Source organism: Leucopleurus acutus (assembly GCF_964270905.1).
Source record: "Leucopleurus acutus genome assembly, chromosome: 12".
NCBI lineage: Eukaryota > Metazoa > Chordata > Mammalia > Artiodactyla > Delphinidae > Leucopleurus > Leucopleurus acutus.
Window position 1 is genome coordinate 79,127,238 of NC_139154.1, and position 21,164 is coordinate 79,148,401.

The 21,164-nt window shown below is 41.8% G+C and overlaps 1 protein-coding gene across 10 annotated transcripts in view; it reads right to left on the reverse strand.

Annotated features, from left to right (window-relative positions):
• BCL11A (BCL11 transcription factor A) overlaps positions 1-21,164 on the reverse strand; it is a gene marked incomplete at both ends in the record, with an annotated part of 97,102 nt that overhangs the window by 72,335 nt on the left and 3,603 nt on the right. For 9 of the 10 annotated variants that reach the window (XM_082851794.1, XM_082851797.1, XM_082851802.1 and 6 more), the window contains one exon: positions 17,443-17,772. In XM_082851794.1, the coding sequence (XP_082707920.1) occupies positions 17,443-17,772 (330 nt within the window). Of the gene's footprint in view, positions 1-17,442; positions 17,773-21,164 lie in introns of those variants that run through there. The other variant, XM_082851800.1, reaches the window with a different exon arrangement.

The following is a 21,164-nucleotide window of genomic DNA, read 5'->3' on the forward strand; positions in this document are numbered from 1 at the left end:
ACGCACACGCACACGCACACGCACTCTCTCCCTCACAGTGTAACTCTGACTCTCCGGACCCTTTAAAGGTGCAGTGAGTGAAGAGAATGCCAAAGAGACAACAGAACAGAACTGCTGAAAGCCAGACTCCACCAGCCCTTCCTTAAGAGCGCTAGCTGGGTTTCTTGGTAAGCCTTCTAGTGTCTCCTAACCAAGTCACACACACATAGTAAAACCCCCTCCCTCACCTTCTCAGGACCCTCGCCCCACTTGCGCATCACTCTGGACAGATGGAGAAGTGGCTACTTGCAAAGCAGAATTCCTTACATTACTGCTCTTCCCAACAGCTAGCTCGAAGACTCCTCCAATACGCCCAGGACAGCCGCCCAGGGACTGGATGGGAACATTCTTCTCCTTCCCAGAAGACTGAAAAACTCAACCACAGAACCCACATGAGGGCGAACCGTCCAGCACCAGAGCTTCCCGCCCAGTTGGTGCCCCAGCACCACTGCAGAAAGCGGCAGACCTCGTGAGGAGGTGGCCGACGGTAATGACTAGAGGCTAAAGGACAGAACCCTTAATACCGTGAGCCCTTAAGGAGGGAAGTTACTTAACCCTTGGTGAGCCTCGATTTCCTCCTCCATCAAATGGGGCTAACAGGACTTCCCTTCTGGGGTTGCTACGGGGTAGAGTAACAATGTGTTGGATCCACGGTGTGGCACTGGCAACTCTCGGTGTGCATCCTGTGTATTTATGCTTTCTCTCATTTACCCCTTGCACAGACCCTGGCAGGGAGGTTCTCTGAGTGGTCTTCATTTCACAGAGGTTAAGTGCTTCACCCAAACCCTCCTGACCAGTCAGTGGTGAAGCAGGACACTGAACCCACAGCAACTATGTCAGACACCCAGGCACATTCTCCTGGTGAGGCAGCACATGTCTGCAGAGAGAAAGGCCAAGCATTGAGGGACCTGCCGATGGAGAGAAGCCCCCCCCCCACACCAATCACCCCCACCACACCAGATCTGCAAGGGTTCCTGAGCTTTCTCCACCCAAGGGCCCTTTCCCACAGGAGCCTACCTTGAGGCAGAAAGAGGCTGTGAGCGCTTTAGAAACTTCCCTGCCCTGTTCTCTCATCCCAACCTGCTCTCCCCACACAGGGAGAAACTACATCGAGATCCCAGTCCTTAAAGGAGAAAAAAGTTGTAAGCCATGAGTCATAATCATAATAGTAACTAGCTTTCCTCAAGTGTTCACTTGGGGAAACAGGCAAGCATCCTCATATAATGCTCACAACGTCCCATGAGGTGGGTCCTGTGACACGCACCCCCCGCCCCCGCCTCCATTTACAGATGAGGAAACCGGAGCTTGGAAAGATGAAGAAATGTGCCCAAGCTCACACAACCAGAAATGGCAGCACTTTTTTGCCACTTTATTCTATGTACTCACAGAGGCTAAAAAGGGAAAAAAAAAAAAAAAAAAAGGACATACACATATTTTTAAGAGTTTATTTCCCCTCACTCAGGCCCTCTTCCTTTTCTTACCACGCAGGTTACAAAGACAACCTCGGTGAGAGAGAAGATAGCATCTAAGGGCTTGGCTGAGTTTTGGGGGTTATCTGTGGGATGAGCCCAGGGACCTCCAAATTTTCCCAGTTTCTATAGGTTCCCAGATGAAGACGGGGAAGAAAATCCACCTCGTGAGGCTTCAGCCTGGGGAAGTAAACATGATTTTATCATATTTTACGTGGATGTTCACGATGGTGCCTTTTCAAGTCCATGATGGGAAAAAATATTTTTTATTGTGTGAACTGCACTTTGGACAGGCCTCCAGACCACTTGAAAACCCCAGTGTCCCCTTCGTGGAATTCTCCGGACCCAGCGTTAGCCCCAGCAGCCCCTCTGCTGGGAGCCAGAACATGCCTCCTGCCCGTGAGTAACAGGGAAATTCAATTACCTCGCCACTTGCGGCAAGAGGGCAAAGATGCACATTAAAAGAGCCAAAAATGTCAGGAAGTTATTGGGCTGATGACTCTTGCTTGCCAACTCTCATAAGTGAATACATAGTGTCACAATAAACTAAAAAACACAGAAACACACCAAAGAAGATAAGATGATCGAGAACAAAACAAGCCCAGACACATGGGTTTGCCATCAGCCCTGCTTGGGAAATGCTGTGCTTCCAACAGGGCATTTTTTCCCCCAATCCTGGCCTTTCCTGGGCCTTGCTTGCATATGATATTGCTCAGCCACCAACAGATCAGCTCACAGGTCCTTTCCAACGAGGAGTTTAACTGCAGCCATTTAAAAAAATGGGTTCCCACCGATTTCCTACCTGCACACGCAGGCCCACCTGCCATGCCCCTCTCTGGCTCGGCACACAGATACTCCGGCACATGCACTCACACACTCTGGTCTCCTGAACACACCAACCCTTCCGATCCCCAGCCCTTGGGTGACTGGCGTTATCACAACTCTTTTTTTCCCAACGGCAAGCCAGGAAAGATGATAGAAGCTGTGTATGTAGCCAAAAGACTAGCCTCAACTGGTTCAGAGGGAAAAAAAATTGAGCTGTGTATGTTTTTTTTTTCTTGCCTTTAGCCAAAGACCTGGGAGCATTTGATGTACAGTCGGCAGGTATTTAAAAAAAAAGAAAGAAAGAAAGAAAAGGAAAAAAAAAAAAAAACCCACCACTGAAAAGGCCTGGCTGCACTGGGGCCCTGACACGCTCTCATCTAAAGCTTGGCCCTCGGCCAAGTTCATCTGTTAATGGACAGCCACAACCAAGGCCTGCACCTCCCCCACCTCCCCGACTCTTCTCTGTTCTCCTACCTCTTTCGAGCTCCTAAAAACTAGACATCGATTATGTCTGCACTTTTCCCTTTCTATTCAAGATAAACAAAGTGCTTCAAGTTCAGGGCACACCCTGGGACCCTTGACAAAACAATCTATCATTCTGTCTGCTAAACCAGTCTGGCTACACCACAGCCAGGAGAGCAATGCTCCCAATGTACAATTTTCCCTTTGTGCTCCTTCCCTCTTGCTACTAACCTCTTTTCTTTACCACCTTCTCGGGAGCATATGGACTTGACCACTTTGCTTAAGGCCGTCCCGGTAACCTCAGAAATTAAAGAAAAGAATGGAGCTCCTGGCTGCCCCTCCTCCTGCCCAGGTTTTCCTGCTCCCCCTGTGGCCCCCTCTTCCCTTGGACACATACATGCATCCCGTTAGACCCACACAATCCTTTGGACCCTCTCAGCACAGACACCCAGAAAATAAATGAAATTCAGGGACTGCCCCTTCTTTTGCTCCCTGCAAGAACATTTTAAGTGAATTTTGTTTCAAATCATATCCATTAATTTATCCTGACTCGCAATTAAATGCAAGTACACTTTTTACAACCGGTACTGAATGTATTAATTACAACTACAAATGGTCAAATGAGAGCACAGTCCCTCCTAAAAATATTAATAAAATACATAATAAATAATATTAATGAAACAAAAATAGATTCAGAAGCCTTAGCCAGGGCTTTTATTATTTCACACAAGGGGAAATCCAGCCAGTGAAACTTGCTACACATACTTTGGCAGGACTCTGGCCAACCATCACCACCGAACTCTAAAGAGCATGTTTGGCTGCAGGGCGGGGTGGGGGGGAATTACAGCAGTGCCCTGGTGCTGGGGGTTTTGTGCAGATGCCACCTTGAGAGGCCGATTGATGGCCACAGTGCACAAAGCACGGCCCATGACATCTCACACAGCTTTCCCGTGTGGCTGGGAAAAGTTACCCACAGGCTGCTTCCCCTTCCTAAGGCAGCCCAAGCTGTTACTTCAGTGCCCACTCCTCCCCTGGAAGGACAAACGAAATCCTCTAGACCCAGAGAGAAATGAGCCCTGCTAAATTAAGGGCTTAGGATTCGTGCCCCCATCAGCACCATTTACTGCACCAGCGCTGTTAGCTGCCTTGCTGCCACACCACCAGGCCCCTGCTAACCTATCTCCACATCCCGAAGCCCCTCGCTTCACCCCCAGCACGCCCTGCCCCCTCCCTTCCCCCCAAATCCAACACACCCACCACACAATCGAATCTAATTAAGATCAGGAGAAAATTTGCATTTTCTTTTCACTGTACCCCCAGTAATCACAGAAGTTCTTCAAATTTTGAGAATTTTGTTCCTCTGCTAATTATTTCCCTCATTTTGCATTTCAAGGCACAAAGACAGTCTATCTCACTGGTGGTCTATTAATAGTTTGAAGTTTTGAGCATCAGAAGGTAGGGTGGGTTTTTTAAATTTTTTCCTTTTAAAACTATTCTGTCATTTCCAGTTTTGTAAAAAGGGTTGTTTTTTTTTTGTTTTTTTTTTTTGTCATTGTTGTTAGTGGTGATGATGTTCATGTTTCTTCCAAAAAGACAGCTTAGCTGTGCCATTCTGTATATTACGATTTGGTCACCCCCTTACAATAGTTACTCTTTGCCTGGTTTACTGATTTACAGAACCTTGGTATGTGAACGGCAAAAAAAAAAAAAAAAAAAAAAAAAAAAGAAAGAAAGAAAAGAAAAGGAAAAAAAGAAAGAAAATTCCTTGGCATAAGTGTATGTTTGCTGATCAAATTTCAGATCATGTGTTGTTCATTATTATGACTTTGCTTGAAAAACAGTTTACCACAGTGAGATGGATTCCCTTTATATGCTCTCTACCCCTCCACTCCCTTTAAGTACTTTGAAAACCAGTATACTTTTTTTAAGGTACATCTAAAGCCTGAACTGGTTTGGATTAAAACAATGTTTCAATGTCTGTAAATTCCCTCAAAATACATTTTTAAAAGACTTAGACAAAGCCACACATGATTTTGAAGAAGCTAATGAGATTGTCCCACCAACAAAATTTAATGGTGATTTAAGAAATTCTAATACTTTTCATTGACTTCCTCTAGGGTTATTTGTGTACTTGACATTTATACAGTCTCTCCATTATATAACAATCTACTCTGGGTACACTAGATGATGCCAATCTACTAGAATGAAATTTGTACTCCATATAAGCAGAAGTTTCCAGTCGGTTTTGACTTACCATTATGTTTCAATGTAAAGTGTTATTATAGCTGAGTATAAAGCACAGCTACTCCATGCTCAGGGTTTTTAACTCTAATACTGTAATCTTTCTTGCTGCTTCTAGGGCTGTGTCAGTGTTTACATTCCTGGAAGTTAAATAAACCGACATGGCAAAACTCCTGGATAGACTGAATAATAAGGCTTGTGATGACTAAATTGTTTACTTTTTACCTTGTTAGGATCCCTTTCTTGTAAAGTTTGGGGGAGAGACAGAGAGAGGAGGAATGGGGGTCGGGGTGTGATATGATAGAAAGAGAGAGATTTACACACTGGCTTCCATATGTCACAAAGACCTTCCTACCCACAACCCACGAGAACGAAGCAGCCTGCCTAAGTTAGCTTTGCCTTTTTCGATTTGTTTTGTTTTCTTAAATACCGGGTCATTTGAAAACCCCCTTGTCTACTACCTTCCCTCCAATAAAAAATATGAACATTTTTTTGCCCATTTTCAAATAGCAAATTATCCATTAGATTTCATCATATCTTAGTAAAGCAATTACATCAAGAAAATGATAGTGCGTGTGGAATCAATTATGCATGCAGTTGGCCGGAGACCAAAGGCTGTGAAGTCGGAGAGGGCAGAATCGCTCGACACACACAAATAAAAAGCCCCTGGATCTCACAGATGGACCCCATCAGTTCATCTTACTGCCTAAAAAGTTCATGCACTTAATAATTTATTTGTGTTCTGGATACTGTTTCCCAGCTGAATATTAACAACTTTGAACTGAAGCATGCTTTTAGCATGGTATGGCTAGAAGTCACGGTAGGGCAGTGCTAGGGTCCCTCGGAGGTTAAAACTGTAGTTATGTTTCTTACACACTGTTCATTTTCCATCACAATTTATTTTCTTTCATTAAACATTCCTTTTAATCAGAATATCAGTTTCAATGTTCTGATTCTGCTTGTTAACCAGTGATAAACTGCTAAACCAAAGACGAACATCAATAATACAGCACAGGCTATTCAACAGCAAAGGCAAACACCAAAATCACAGGCTCTCAAAAATCGGAAACCGTTCGTTAGCACCTTGTTTTCACAGCCAGGGCACTTGTGTACCTTGAGGGAGGTACCCGGTAGCCCAGAGACCACGATTTACTTTAGTGACGAGGGGAGGACACAGAGAGAGCAGCTGAGAGCAGAAGGCCCCAGGAAAACTTACTTGAGCTAAGAGATAAAGAAGTCAGGCAAACCCAGGCCCAAGACGTGGAGGTGCAAGAGCCATCTATTCAAAGCAGAGACCCAAAGCATTGTTAGAAAGGTCTGTAGTTTGTAGGCGTCTCTCTTCCAAAAGAGCCTGATGTCTTAATACACACTGGAATAGTCAAGTCTCTCCGCCATCAAACTGCTAACAGTGAAACTGCCCGACAACTTGCATGAGGGAACAGGGACATACATATCTCTGTACGTATCTGGATGTGCCTCAATCATACACCTAAATTTTATAGTCTTCTCCCCAAATGAGAACGACTTCCAGCCAACACTTCCACAAACTGTACTTAACGTTAAAAGAAAACGGATAAAACATATGTAATTACTCAAGGTTAGACATCTAATTCCTCAATTCACTAAAGGAAACTTGGCAAGAAGATGCATCATTTTGCTCCTTTCTACTGGGGCATCTGAGGAGGAGAGCCACTGAGGCAGCTAATACACAAAACATGATCAAAAGTGATTAACAACAGCTTCATATGCAAATTGCATTAATGAAGGAGTGCAAAGTCATCATGTAAATTAAATATGTCAAATCTCTTGGTGAACTTTCAATCTTGAGAAGAAAAAACACGGCTTTAATTTTTTTACATCATCAATTTTGCAAGATTGAAAATCTAAGAATCTTGGTGCTATAAACAATTTTCACCTTTTTTTCTCCTTCAGCAGGCTGACAGGCCAGCCTGATGTGCACCGAATGTACATGTTAATAGGCCAATCAAAAATGCAAAACAATTCGCAATTACTGGAAGGACCTAATGGTCATTAGAATTTACAACTAGGTAATGAACTGAAGTCTGCCCACACCATGCATATTCATAAAGCAATTTAGCCTTTGAAGATTAAAGAAGTGCTTAAAATTCAAATGAGCTTTAGCAAATTATCAGTAAGATTCATCCAAAAAGCAAAGGGTTTTTCTTCCTATGATTTCCTCATTTTTTAAATGCAAAATTGTTATATCTTCCAGACTGAGCTTAAACTAAACATTGAGCTTCTAGTGAAGCCAAGGGGCTAAGAGACAAACAGAGGCTGCAAACATCGTTACGGACTTTGTTCATAAAACTAAGCCCTTAAGAGCCAAACCTATCTCTAAACATGGTAATTTATCAAAAACAGCCCAGAGTTGCTCCTAGGCAATACTGCACAGTCCTCCAACAAAACAGATTAACGCAAGTCCCACCACCCTCCCAAAAAGCCTTTTTCCCCTCAAGTTGAGTCTCCTGTGTAAACATCCACTATGGTATAAAAACAGCTTTTTCATCGGCTTGGAGTGGCATTCATTTTAGAAGTTTCTGCTTCCAAAGAGAAAAGAGCAAGGGAGAGGGTATGAGGCAGAGGAACGAGATCTGGTTTACTTCTGAGGAGTGAAAATCTTGTCGTTGGGTATGTGTCTTCCTGGGGGTTCCCCCCTCCTGCACTGGCAGCATTTAACCCAAGAGGAACAGGTCAGACAGACATCAGCTGACATTCAGAAAGTTAGGGTGTCCACCCCACCCCCCACCCCCAGTCGTCAGAGAGCATCGTGGGAATTTGGATTTTCACGCTTCCCAGTTACCAGTCTGGAGAAGAACCTAACTAACTCACACCTTGAATGCTAACACATACCTTACTACCCTCAGGACATTCAAGAAATTCTAGTGACAGCATTCCCAGTGAAAGTCCCCCCCCACTGCCATCCCAAACACTCAATCCAGGTCAAAGCACGGAGGTGATATGTAAACCCTTTCTCAGATGGCGGACAGGTCAGACTGAGAACAACAGCTTTGAGAGGGCCACGCGCCCATGCTTATTGCTCCAAAGCCGGACCCAAAGGGCTCTCTGCTTTGGTGACTGTGTCTGAACCCCCACTGAAAATATTCCCGTAGCTTCTCTCTGCCACCCTTCTCCCCCTTTCTCCACCGCCCCAGCCTCAGGTGTTTGCCTGGAGTTGATCTTACCCAAAATGTACGTATATCAAGGAAGTGGGAAAGAGGAGGAGAGGGAAGGGAGAAAACCTCAGGTACTATCCCCGATTCCTTGACTGTCTTACCCATGGGACCTGCTCAGAAATGTGCCACATTTTAACGTTTGTTAGAAAGAACAGGATGCAAAGCTGCACAGAACCCACATTCACGACCATCTGTAGGAACCACAGGTCTGCAGTCCTGACCAATTCCATCTGACACTAATGTTACTCTACATGAGTAGAGTTCAATGAGGGTTGATATGGGATGTGACAGAGTAAATCAGAACTAGATTAAAAACAAAAGTTTAGAAACCGATGCTACACTGCAGAGCAAATGGGACTTGAAGGCCAAATTTCCCCTAACTGCCTTCAAGTCATTTTCCCTATTAGAGCGTTTGCCTGCCACCCCTCTGCTGGCAGTGCCTCAGTCACAGCAGAAAGTAGAGTGGAATGCATATAGGAAGGCTTGAGACGTTCCTCTTTAGATACAATACTCATATATTTAATACTTAGCAATTAACTTCTGGTCAGGAGTCTGCAGGCAGCAAGTTGCCCCAAGCAGATAGTGGAGGAGGGGGCCCGGAGCTGGGACAAGCACAAAAGACAGGTCCAACAACAATGCCTGCTGTCAGCAGCTGAATTATTTTTATACAGGAATTTTTATCTCTATTGTACAAACAAGTACGTGTCTGTGCAGACTTGTTAAGCAATCCACTTGTATGTAGAATAAGATTTTTTTTTTCTTTCTTGCTACCAGTCACACAGCTCTAAGATCAGAAGAAATACATAGTCTTTGAAGCTGCTCAAATGTTTTAGTTAAAAGGACAGCAGTTGTTTTCAAAGATCCAAGAGTATCTTTATCAGAATTAAATTTTTCCTTATTGATTTTTTCCCCTCAACATAACAAAAACATAACGTGAGAAGGTTACGATTTATTATTAAAATTTTTCTCAGCCTTTAAATCGTTCTTCAGTAGCCAGTGTTCACTTTTAAATGTAAAAGAATAATTTTTTTAAATCTTAGAATGGGATGGAGTAGGAGAGAGAAACTCATGAAATTTAAAATTTAACATTGGGTAATGCATTGTTTTAACGATGAACTCAAAGACTCGGGAGAGGGGGCTAAAATGAGCAGTAAATGGCTCACTGTAAGCTGCCCCGAAATGTAAATAAATCACGAAATCGTGGTATCCCCTGAGTCGGTGAAAGGAAATGCTTCACATATTTTTTTTTTTTTTGACCCAAAGAGAAACTCCATATTTAAAACCTAAAAAGCAGACGTGGCATGTAGTACCCTGTGCTCCAGTTAAGGTAAGAATCCAAGCTACACCTTATTTCCCTAAAAATTGACAGATGTGATTTTTTTTTCTGCAGCTTTTTATGCATCATTACATATCAAGAAGATGAACTGATGAATATAAATGTAAATGCCCCCATGCTCGGCAAAAGGCTTCCCTGTGTTTTTTAGAAAGTTCCAAAATAAAATAGAAAGTGGAGAAAGGGGGGACACCACAGCACCTGTGTTCTTTTTGAAAGCACCTTTGCAGGTTTCACAATAATTCCATTCTTCATTTTAATGGTAGTTTTTAATCAGTGGACTCACCTCTATCTAAAACTAAAATCAAATGGTAGGTGTAATTGTTCATTGCCAATGCTAACAACAGCAAAGATACACACAGAAACTCATTGTGAGTGACCACAGGTCCCCAGGTATCCCCTTCACCAACATGCCTGCTCCAGGTCCCCACTGGGAATTCCCTGGCGGGGCCGATTAAATTCTGAATAACAGGCTGACAACCCTATCTGGAAAAGGGTGTGCACGGCGTCTTCTCGCCTCTTTTAGAGGAAGTTTAAACCTAATCATCTCACCTTCAGTGGGTATAATTTGCTGTTTAGCACACCAAGAACTTGGTATTTTATCTATCTAAAGAGATCAAAAAGAAAAAAGGAGGGCAGAGTGGGAGCAAGCTGTGGCCTGGCCTAGCCCCTGTGCAGGGTGCTAGCTCAGAGCAGCAACCTGTGCAGGTAAGACTTCCAGCGGCATTGCATCAGATCCGATCACATCAGTCTCCAGGGTGAACCGAGAGGTGAAACGCTCCGGTGCCCTGTCTGCAAACTTCTCATTCGCCAGTTCTTGGCGGCTTATTTTTCCAGAGTGTTTTGTTTCAGGAAACGTGTGTATTTTTCTTTGTATGTTTTGTGGATTTACCACAACTGGTTCTGACAGCTGTTGATACTCTTAAATGAACACATTATAAAAATCCTCTTTAAAACCTCAAGCAACAGTGGACTCAAAAATAATGGTAAAATATTTTAATGGAGTTCCAGTTGAGAGTTGGTTAAAAAAAAAAAAAGTACAAATGAAGGTACAGAGGTCCTTTAAGTCAGCGCTAGATTTAAACTGAATGTCTGTGTGTGCGCGTGTGCGTGTGTGTGTTTAATGGGGAAAGAGGGGTGTTGCAAATCACCACAAATATTTACACTGTACTCCCTTTGTTCAAATCACATACTTTTAACAGGAAAACCTGGAACTGTGGCTATTTAAAATTTTAAATATTCAAATGCCTGTAATTAACCATATGAAACAAATTATGTCACATTTCTCCATACCAGAACATGCAAAAAAAATTCGGGTGGGGGATTGGGAGGTGGCAGAGTCGGGGAGACAACTCCAAGAGGAGGAAAGGATGATGTTTTCATTTTGCTATAGATCAAAGGAGAACAAGAATGGAAACTGTGGCATATCCAGCATTTTTACATTGCTGTCTTTCACACTGGGCTATCTAAGTTTACACAATTCCCCAGACTAGCTGCATACTAAGCTGGCTGTGTACAGCTTTATTATGGTGCGCTGGTGGAAGAAGCATTAATATTCCAGCTCCGCATCTGACAGGGCATTTACATGCGCCCATCTGAGCGGCACCTGAGAGAGATCTTCCAAGGTGCAGTAGCTGTGCGCCTATTGTAAAGGCAAATGAAGCTCACCTATTCCCTGCTGGGGTCACAAGTGACCTCACCACCCCCCCATGCCTCCAATCCTTCCCTTGCCAACCTAACTCAATGCCATCGCAGAATGACGAATGAGCTCAGAAATAGACCCTAAGTTACTAACCCTGCTAAGAACAGCAAAAGCCTTTGCTGAAATGTTTTAAAAATGCATAGGGAGTGCAGCTGGCCAGTAAAAAGCAGAGAGACAAATTCCAGTGAACCCAATATGGAATACGTTACATTCTAAAACTGATTAGAAATACAGTCTGATGTTTACTGGCTTCAAATTGAGTTTGGCATCAAGCATACTAGCTTTAATAATGCTGGCATTTTTTTAATTATTATTTTAAATCTGCCTTTGGTCTTTAGGAGCACATGTGGAGAGCTCAAGCATTCTTATTCATCAGGTTACATTTCCTAGAAATTAAGTTTGTGACAGAAAATGACTCTACTAGCAATAATATGGTCCGTGCTCAAATTAATTAGGTCATTGTTGTAAAAACTACATGGCAAATTACAAAGGTAAATTTACTGATATTGGCCAGAGTTCTAACCCCTGGGAGTAAAGGGGAGAAGCAGTTTAAGGATGCTTATTTACCTGGGTAGGAGGACAGAACAGAGGAGGGAGGGATACGATGCCAATTTTCTATTGGTATTACAAATAAAAATACTAGTCATTATCCATTAAATTATACAGTCTGAATATATTTTATGAACTTTATTAATATCCTCCAAATTGACACATAAAATTAAAACCTGTTCGATTTGAGATAGTGTTAAAAATGGGCCCTACGTTTAAATCTTTTTTTTTTTTAATCCTTGTAATAACAACACTGCTGACATAACCATGACCCAAATGAAATCTGAACAAGCAGAAAGGTACTAAAGATCCTTGGTGATTAAATCTCTTGCTAAAAAAGTGGCAAGGTGCCAGGCTGGGTCCAGTTTGATGCTAAGTGACTTTTATTGCACAAAGCTGGTACTACTGTATGTAAAAACAGATTTGGGCTTCGGGTAAATTTTGTCAAATGATTTCTTTGTGCAATAAGGGTGTGAACAGAGCAACCGGAGTAGATTAAATTAACATCAAGTGACGCAATCTCGGTGCATCTCCCTAGCTGTGCTACTTCAGTTAAAATTTCATATTTTCCCCCCAAACGAAAGCCGAACTATCTTCTTTTTTTCACTGACTAGTGTACAAGGCCACCATTCACCTATTCTCCTTTTTGAAATACTTTCACTAAGAAATCACAAAATTCTGAAAAATGCTTCCCTAGGATTTGCACGTTTGTTACATACTTCAATTTAGTACCCCCCCACACACACACATTAGCCAAACTGCACTAAGGCTGCAGTGTGACAACAATGATTTTCCAGGATTCTAAAATGTGCCATTAATATGCATCCAATTCACCTCTTCCCTGAGCTTAAAGTTTGCTGTCCTGACGCTGCCTGCACGTGTCTATACTCACTTGCATTTTCCAGCCCATGGGCAGCTCCACAATTAAATGCCACATTCACCAGGAGAAAGGTGTGCAAAACAGATTTCAGATCCTTTAAAAGTAAAAGGCACAACTTGCAATACAACGAGGAACTGGGTGATTTGAGAAACTACAGCACTGTTTTTTAAGCTTTCCTAGAATAAACACAGAGAATGGGAGGGAAACTTTCCCCCTCTGCTCCTGTTCTTGAAGTGAATACATATTTGTGTTTCCAATAGAAGGCCATTTTTACATTAACTGTCTGTAACAGCAGGAGACAGAAAAACTAACACAATCTCCACATCACACACAGGACGATCTTCATATCACGTGGCCCTATTCTCAAAACTATTTATAAAAGACAACTAGGAAAATGCACAATGCATCTTTTCTGTGTCACGGAAAGGGTAACGTCGGAAGAACTTTGGGATCTTTGGGATCTTCCACATTGTAGATTTTTTTTTCTTTTTGGCTTGCCGAAGTAAATTTAGCAGCCATGCGGGCCACTGTGTTTAATTAAGCTTTCAAAAGTCCTCTGACAATGCCAACAATTGTAAGACACTTCTGCGGCTCAATCATGCAATCGCTGTGACAGTTCTATTTACAATTTGTCTTAGAAAGAGTTTCTCTCACATTGTACTTTGACAAAACATCCAAGCTGCCAGTTCACAACCTTTCTCTGTCTTATTTACAAATACATCTTGTATATAGGACTCCCAGTCTCATGAACATGAGCCTTTGGGTAATGGTCCCACAAACACAGGCTCCCAATGAAAATCCTAGGTATTTATTAGGAAACAATATTCTTTAGTCTCTGGATGTGAAGGTTAAATAAAATGTTCACCAGTAAACTGGGGTTTTGTTTGTTTGTTTGTTTGTTTTAGCTGCCATGCTAAAAATTCACTTCAGAAGTCAGTGGTTTTTATTCAGAATCACACAAATAAAGAGAAATGAAAAATAAGAGGTTATAATAGGATACTATAATTTATAGTCTCATTTACAATTATACCATAAAGTACATCTTCCAGTTCAGTCTGAGATAAGAAAGAATTCAAATGGGTACAAAAAGAAAAGGCAAGTTGAGTTTCTAAATTCTAAAAAGCATGAGTATGTTATACTTGATTTACCTTTAAGTAACATGCTTATATATTTCTGGATTGAATTAGTATTTCTCCTCTCACAGAGCTTCTGGCTTACATATTATTATCTGGGTATGAGGTGTATTGTCTAGGCAAATAATTTTTCAATGCCCTGACATCAATGTCTATGTTCATGATTTTAAAGAGAAAAAATGTTATATATCAATAGCAAGAGACTTCACTACACTTTACAGGACTAATCATATTTTCTCCCATTCTCTCAAAAAGCTAACTTTATGACAGCCCAACCCTAATTTAAAGATTTCTATGTGCAACAGCCAAAACCTCAAAGCTGACACTGTGGGATAATATTTTTTGGCCTTTTCTATAAGTGAACAGCAGCTCCACAGTCACTAATTTCAGTGAATATTTCCCCCTCATAAAACAGGAGTCTAGAAAACAAAACAAAACCCTAATTAAAAGCCCTGACTGCCAGTCAAAGGCTGCTGATATCTGATGGTGGATATCTGACACATAACATTGATGAACTGGGCCCTGCACAATATAACCTGCCCATTTCCAGTTAAATCAGTACGACTTCAGTGGTCTCAGTGGATCACAGTCACACAATATTTTGAATGAAATGAAAAAAAAAAAACCTGATCAACATATACGTGTGTATTCAATCAGGTAAAAATCATCCTTTCTAAAAAATACTCGGCTTTGAGAGGCCTCTGTACAGCCCAAACCCACACCATCTTACTGAAGTTTTAAAGGACACTCAATCTCCTGTGTGAAAGCCCCAAATTCTAAGCTTTATTTATCTCAGGAAGAAGATCTGTCACTGTTTGATTCCAGCTTCCTGCCTATAAAACAGCACAGAGCACACAGTAAGCTCACATCCAACTTACAGCACTTTAATAAGGCCTTTCCTACACAGCGTATTTAAATAACTACCTCTTATATGGCTGCCAAACATATTCTTCTAGAGATTCATCAATATACCTCTTTCCTAACACAGAGCATTGCTCCTCCTTTCTTCTTGTGACACAATTCAAATATCTACTGAATGATTACTCTTATTGTTTCCCTCCTCACCGTAAAAAGAAAAGCAGACTTGGGAGTTGTGAAGACGTGCTCTAGAGAAATGGGCTGGGAATACACAGCCGTCTTCCAGAACTTCGCTTCAGAGGCACCTAAGGGCCAGGGCATCTTAATTTACGTGCGATGGCAGAACGTTAATTTCACCATAGGAAACTCCTTAATTCATTACCGTGAATTATGAAAAGTCGTGACTCTAGTTACTGACATCTCGCTTTGCGATGCGACCACGCTATTTACGTTCAGCCAGTTCCAGGGTGGGAACAGGTGATTACACACAATGAAAGGAATCAAGACTTTGTAATTATTCGTGAATGAAAGGTTTACCTCACCTGGGTCGCAGCACTGGTGCACCCACTGAATATCTCAGATAGCTTAAGTAGCTCTTCATCTCGGTGTAATTACTTAGCATTAGCCCTATAAAACATATTTTAAATGTGCTTTTTGGGGGGGCTTCTTTGAGCTCTCTTACTGCACTAGTCCTTAAAAAAAAAAACCTTTATGACAACCAGAGAGTTAAGGAAAATATCTCTTCTTCTTCCCTACGTAGATTTACAACTGGGACAGTGAAAAGCCTTCACTAGAGAGCCTTCCCCCCAGCTTTTAGATTTCTCCTCTAAGTACAGAGGCACAGAATTTTCAAGCTAGTTAATCTGAGACTGAGTAACCTACTTGGGACCTCAGTAAGGAGTGTGGTTTTAATTCTTGCTTGACAGACACTGTGTTTTGTCTTTTAAACGAGCAGCTCGATATGTAAATACGATGTTACATCACGCAAGTGTTACTCCATATTTGGTGATTTAGAAAGGCTTTGGATCTCCTAAGACGACAAATCCCCTTCCGCTTGCTCTTGCTTCATTAATCATGCCTTACACTTCTGTTCATTTTCCTTCCAGTCACAAGACAGCACATGGAAATGGTCATTGCCATATCCTGCTGGGGGGCAGGGAGGGGTGGATAAAATCTTAACCTGCATGTCATATAAGCTACATGTGGTGGATTCGAGAAAAATATTTTGTGAATGCACCTTCCCTGGCAGCAGATTTCTCATTACACTAAAGGAAAAGTATCTGAGTGTTGTTGCAGGCAGCATTAAAAAAAAAAAAAAAAAGAGAAAGAAAAAATGCCACGTTTGATTTTAATGATCAAATTCCAGAGGGGGGGAGGAGAAATAATACGACATTTAATCCCCTCTGGACTACTGACCCACTACAGTTCAACTCTGTGGTCAAACTAGGTTGAAGGGACAAGTTCCAATGAATCAATTGATTCTATGCACTACCCTTCCTAAAACTGAACAAACCCTCTGCCTTTTGGGGGCAGCAGCAGGGGAAATAGAGGGGAGTGACCAACCGACAGGCATGCCGGTTTTGTTACCACAGAATCTGCATTCACTTCATCTTGGACATTAAATCACCGTTGTTTCATTTTTAAAAATGTTTTAAGGGTCGCTGTATAGTGTTGCTGTTTATCACTTAGAGTGGGGATTTAAGTCCCTCTGTTAGCCATTAATTCCTTTTCCCTTGAGCTGTTGAGAAACCCACACCCCTAGCTACCTTTCTGCTAAAATTAACCAAAGGAAGCAGAGCTGTTCAACGTGTGTATATATTTTTCCAAGAGAATTTTTACATTATGTTATAGCAGAAACAGTGGAAGTCTGCACTGGACATTTGTAAGGGTGACATGTGGTTGTGTAAACCACAAACAAAATCAAGATACATCTGTCAAAACCACATCAGAGACAAGAGAGAGCACAGAGAAGCATTTATCATTTAGCTGAGGAGGCAGGCTGCAGGGAGCAGCCGTTCCTGTCAAACCAACCTTTTGAAATTTCCAACATGCCCTTAAACTTTTCGAGTAAGCATGTCTGTGCGCTTCAGCAACTGCCCTCTCTACTCTGGCCTGGCCAGTCGAAAATGGCATCTTAAAGTCAAGGTCACGGTGTCATCCCACCACGGGGCTGTGTTTAATTACAGCCCCATACGGGCTGACAGCCAATATGGATCCAAGGCTAGCCCTGAAACTCAGTTAACTCTTTCCAGCCCCTCCAAAATGCCCTTCCAGCCCACCCAACTTCATGGAAACATCGAGAACAAACTGCACCCCTAGGGAGGTCTGATCAGGTATTCTGACTCAAACAGGTCACTGGCTGAACTACAAATGCCTATACAGCCACTTTGCTTCTGACTTGTCACCAAGGCTGGAAATGGACCTTGGAAACTGGGCTAGGTGTAGTAAGGTTCAACACTTAAAAATGAGAAGGGGAGAGAAAAGGAAAGAAATTCAGAATCAGCAGATCCAGAGAGAGGGTATCAGGTGTGCGTAACCTATTCTGCCTACATTTGATTCGGTGAAGTGGAAAATATTTATTTTTATGTGTTCTGGACATAAGCAATAAGAATGCTTATTTTAACATTACAGGGCTGTCATGGACAGTCACATGGAGAAATACAGAAAGCACTTCACCACTCCTTAGTGCTTGGCTACAGCGCCTCTGAAAATGAAAAGAAAACATGCAAACAGCTTTTCTCCTTGCTTCTCATTTACCTGCTATGTGTTCCTGTTTGGGGCAAATTCCTCTAGATGACGTTGATAAACAATCGTCATCCTCTGGCGTGACCTGGATGCCAACCTCCACGGGATTGGATGCTTTTTTCATCTCGATTGGTGAAGGGGAAGGTGGCTTATCCACAGCTTTTTCTAAGCAGAGGCTGCCATTGCATTGTTTCCGTTTGTGCTCGATAAAAATAAGAATGTCCCCCAATGGGAAGTTCATCTGGCACTGCCCACACGTGAGGAGGTCATGGTCCCCTTCTGGAGCTCCCAAAGGGCCGTGGTCTGGTTCATCATCTGTAAGAATGGCTTCAAGAGGTTCGGCTGTGGTTGAAGAAACAAAAGCACAATTATTAGAGTGCCAGAAAGGAAAGAATACGGGGAAATACATTCTCAACCCCATTCCATCCCAGCACATTATGTAAAGGGTTTCTAGCCTCCTCCATTTAATGCCCAGAAAAATGTGAGCGTATAAAATGTACACGGATGTGGAAACTGTCAACAAGAAAGCAAATTTATCAATGAGGCAAATCATCATATATTTAAAGAAAACTGCCTGACTTGCATACTTCCAGAGAAAACACACACACATACACATACACACACACACACACACACCCCAAATGTGTCTGGTTTGTAAGTTTAGAAAGAATGTGACTGTTAAATAAATAGTTAATGCGGCAACATAAAGTAAGCTTAAATAATAACTACCCCCCCAAAAACCTGGTAAAAACATGGATTGAAACCAAATTTGTTTCTTTTTCGTATAGAGTAAGTTGTCTATTGTGCCCAAGAATAAAAGGAGAGGTGAATAAACACACACACACACACACACACACACACACACACCCTTTGTGTGTGAACATATATACTCTAAATATACAGAGACATGGCTTCATAAATTAGAAAGCTACTACATCACACAGAAAATGTGCCACATTTACACTGCCGTAATAAGAAAAAGACTGCATTCACCTGTGAAACAGATCTAAATAATAATCATAACGCAGCATAATTCACAGTGCCAAAAACCTTTCTGATCTCACTCTCAGCAGTGCCACAAAATCAAAGAAATACCAAATTCACTGGCAATTCTTCTCAGACACATTAGCTAAATGGGATACTTTTGAGTACTTAAGAAAATAAGCCAATTAGTCATTTTTTCATTCTGAAGAAAGGAATGTCTAAAATATTCTAAACATGTTTGCAGTTGGTGGCCCCCATCACGTAAAAATCAGAATGGTCAAGCAAATGCCACATTTCAGATCAAGGCTGAGAAGTCCTTTCTTTAGACTTGAAATACTTTGCCTAATGTTGTCAAAGTTGTCTAATTTTCTGAATGAGCTCCAGAACGCTTCATTATGGGACTATTTCTGCACACATAATCACCAGCGGATGGTATAACAAGGTAGATATGTCTTTCATTCCTGTTTCCTTTTTTTTTTTTTTAAACCGTGCACCAAAATACTCCAGCATCTATTTGAACAGCTTCTATCATTTTTTTAAACTTCCAAAGGGGAAAAGAGAGTTGGTAAGTCTCTGCTCCTGAAACCTTATGCTTACTCTATCACACACACACAAAATTACAAAATATGAAACATATCCAGGATGCTGCCAGTTAATAAAACTGAAGCAGATAATGTACAAGTCTTAAACAGTTAATCAGTCTGACCTTCTTTAGCAAGCTGCCAATTTCACATTTAATGAACTTAAAGCCACAGAGAATCAAAAAATAGATTTTAATTTGAGTGTAGAATATTGGAACAGATTTTGATAAAGTGCAAAAATCCAGTGAACTCAGGTTAAATTTATTTCAACCCTATCCAGACTGAATATTGAGGGGGAAGATCTGGAGTAACTCCCAGATGTGCTGGGTGAAATAATATTGAGAGAGCCCTGCCTAGCTGCACCTGTGCTCAAGTAGGACATGTCATAATTTCTAGCCTCTGGTACTCCTCCTAATTTAACATAAGGTCACCACAGGAATATGAAGGTTATATTCCTACTAATAAAGACAGCAAAGTAAGCACTTATATTTCTGTGCCCAACATACTGACCAAAAGATAAATACACATGCATACGTTTCAAATAAAAGGAGACAAACAGAAAGCTTTTGCATTGTGCTTCTATATCATTTTTCTCCTATTTGCTTTCATTGTGACCAAGTGAGGAACTGAATAAGGAAGTCATTCTCCAAGATCCCGCCTATGTGAATTAAGAATTTTAAGTACACATTAACAAATGTGGCTTTTGTTGTTGTTGTTCAGCATTAACTACAAGTTCTGAGGTTTACAGATTGAAGAAAGACTCCGGAAAAATACTTCATTTTATTAAAGTTAGTAGTACATAGAACCTTTGCACAAAAACATGTTTTTAAACTTCACCGTTAAGATTTGTTTTTTATTCCCAAGCCCTGACACATTTCTGAAAATGGAAATATTATTTGGGAGCAAAAGGAGATATTCCCCTAGTTATCAAACAGTTAAAGGTAATGTGGTACAAAACAGACTTGGTTAAAGTCTTCTAAATGTAGTGACTGAACTGATTTACAATCAAAACCAGGAAATGAAGTGGTAATTCAGAGGTTGCTGATTACACCTCCACATTTCACCTAATTAATTTTATAGGAGGCAAAGTTCTTGAAAATAACAAGATGATCAAATGTACAGATATAAAACCTATAACCTCAACATTTTCTATGCTCTTAACATAAATTATTGCTAATTAACAAGAATTATATCCTAATGTATGAAATACGGTTAACATCAGGCTCCCTGCTAAACATTTGGCTAGTGATGTTCAGAGAAATACCAAAATGTTTTATCATTGCTACTATATTATTAAAAATCAGACGAAGTGGGGCACAAAGAAAATATGAAAATACAATTCTCTTGCTGTAGTCTACTGATTTGCATTGACATCTTTTCTCAGTGGCAATCAACATTTCCTTTCTGGGCTCTGATAATTTCTCTGTATTTTAATGCAAATTCCCCTTTCCCTAAAAACATTCCTAGCCTCAGCCATTTTACCCCCTCCCTCAATTCAATTCCATCCTCCTTCACTCCCACACAACCACCGTTTCTAAGCTCCGGCCTAAGCTCTGGCTACAAAGCGGGGAGTCCAGGATTGAAGTGGAAAGGAGTGGGCAAATAATCATAATAATTAGCCGCGAATTCTCTACAAGGGGAAAAAGAAATTGAAAATAAAATGCTTCTGCGTTCAAACAGCAAGACTGACTGAAACGTCTCAATGCCCCAGCGGCTGACTGAGATCTCCTTCCTCTCTCTGCAGTTGCAAAGGAATAAATTAAAAAAAAAAAAAAAAAAAAAGCCTTAGAAGAAATGTAGGGAAGGAGGAAGGAGCTAGCGAAACGAGGGCTGCTGGGGAGGGGGAGGGGGAGGGGGAAAGAGAGCTCTGCCTTCAAGTTTGCTTTCCAAGTCCTTCCCTTTGATTGTCTTAACAGGGTAAGGAAGCAAACCGAGGCTGAAATGCAGAGGGAAAAAAGCAAAGAAACAAAAGCGAAGGCAGGGGCGACAGGCCGGGGGCAGGGGGGCCGGCGGGGGTGGGCAGTGCGGAAAGTGAAGTTGGGCGCCGGGACTCTGAGGCACAAAGCGAGCAGCGTGCTGGCCGCAGGCTCCGGCCGCGCTCGCTGGGAACACGTGCAGCGGCTGCCGCGGGGCCGTGGGGCCGGGAACCCGGGGCGGGAGGCGGCGGGC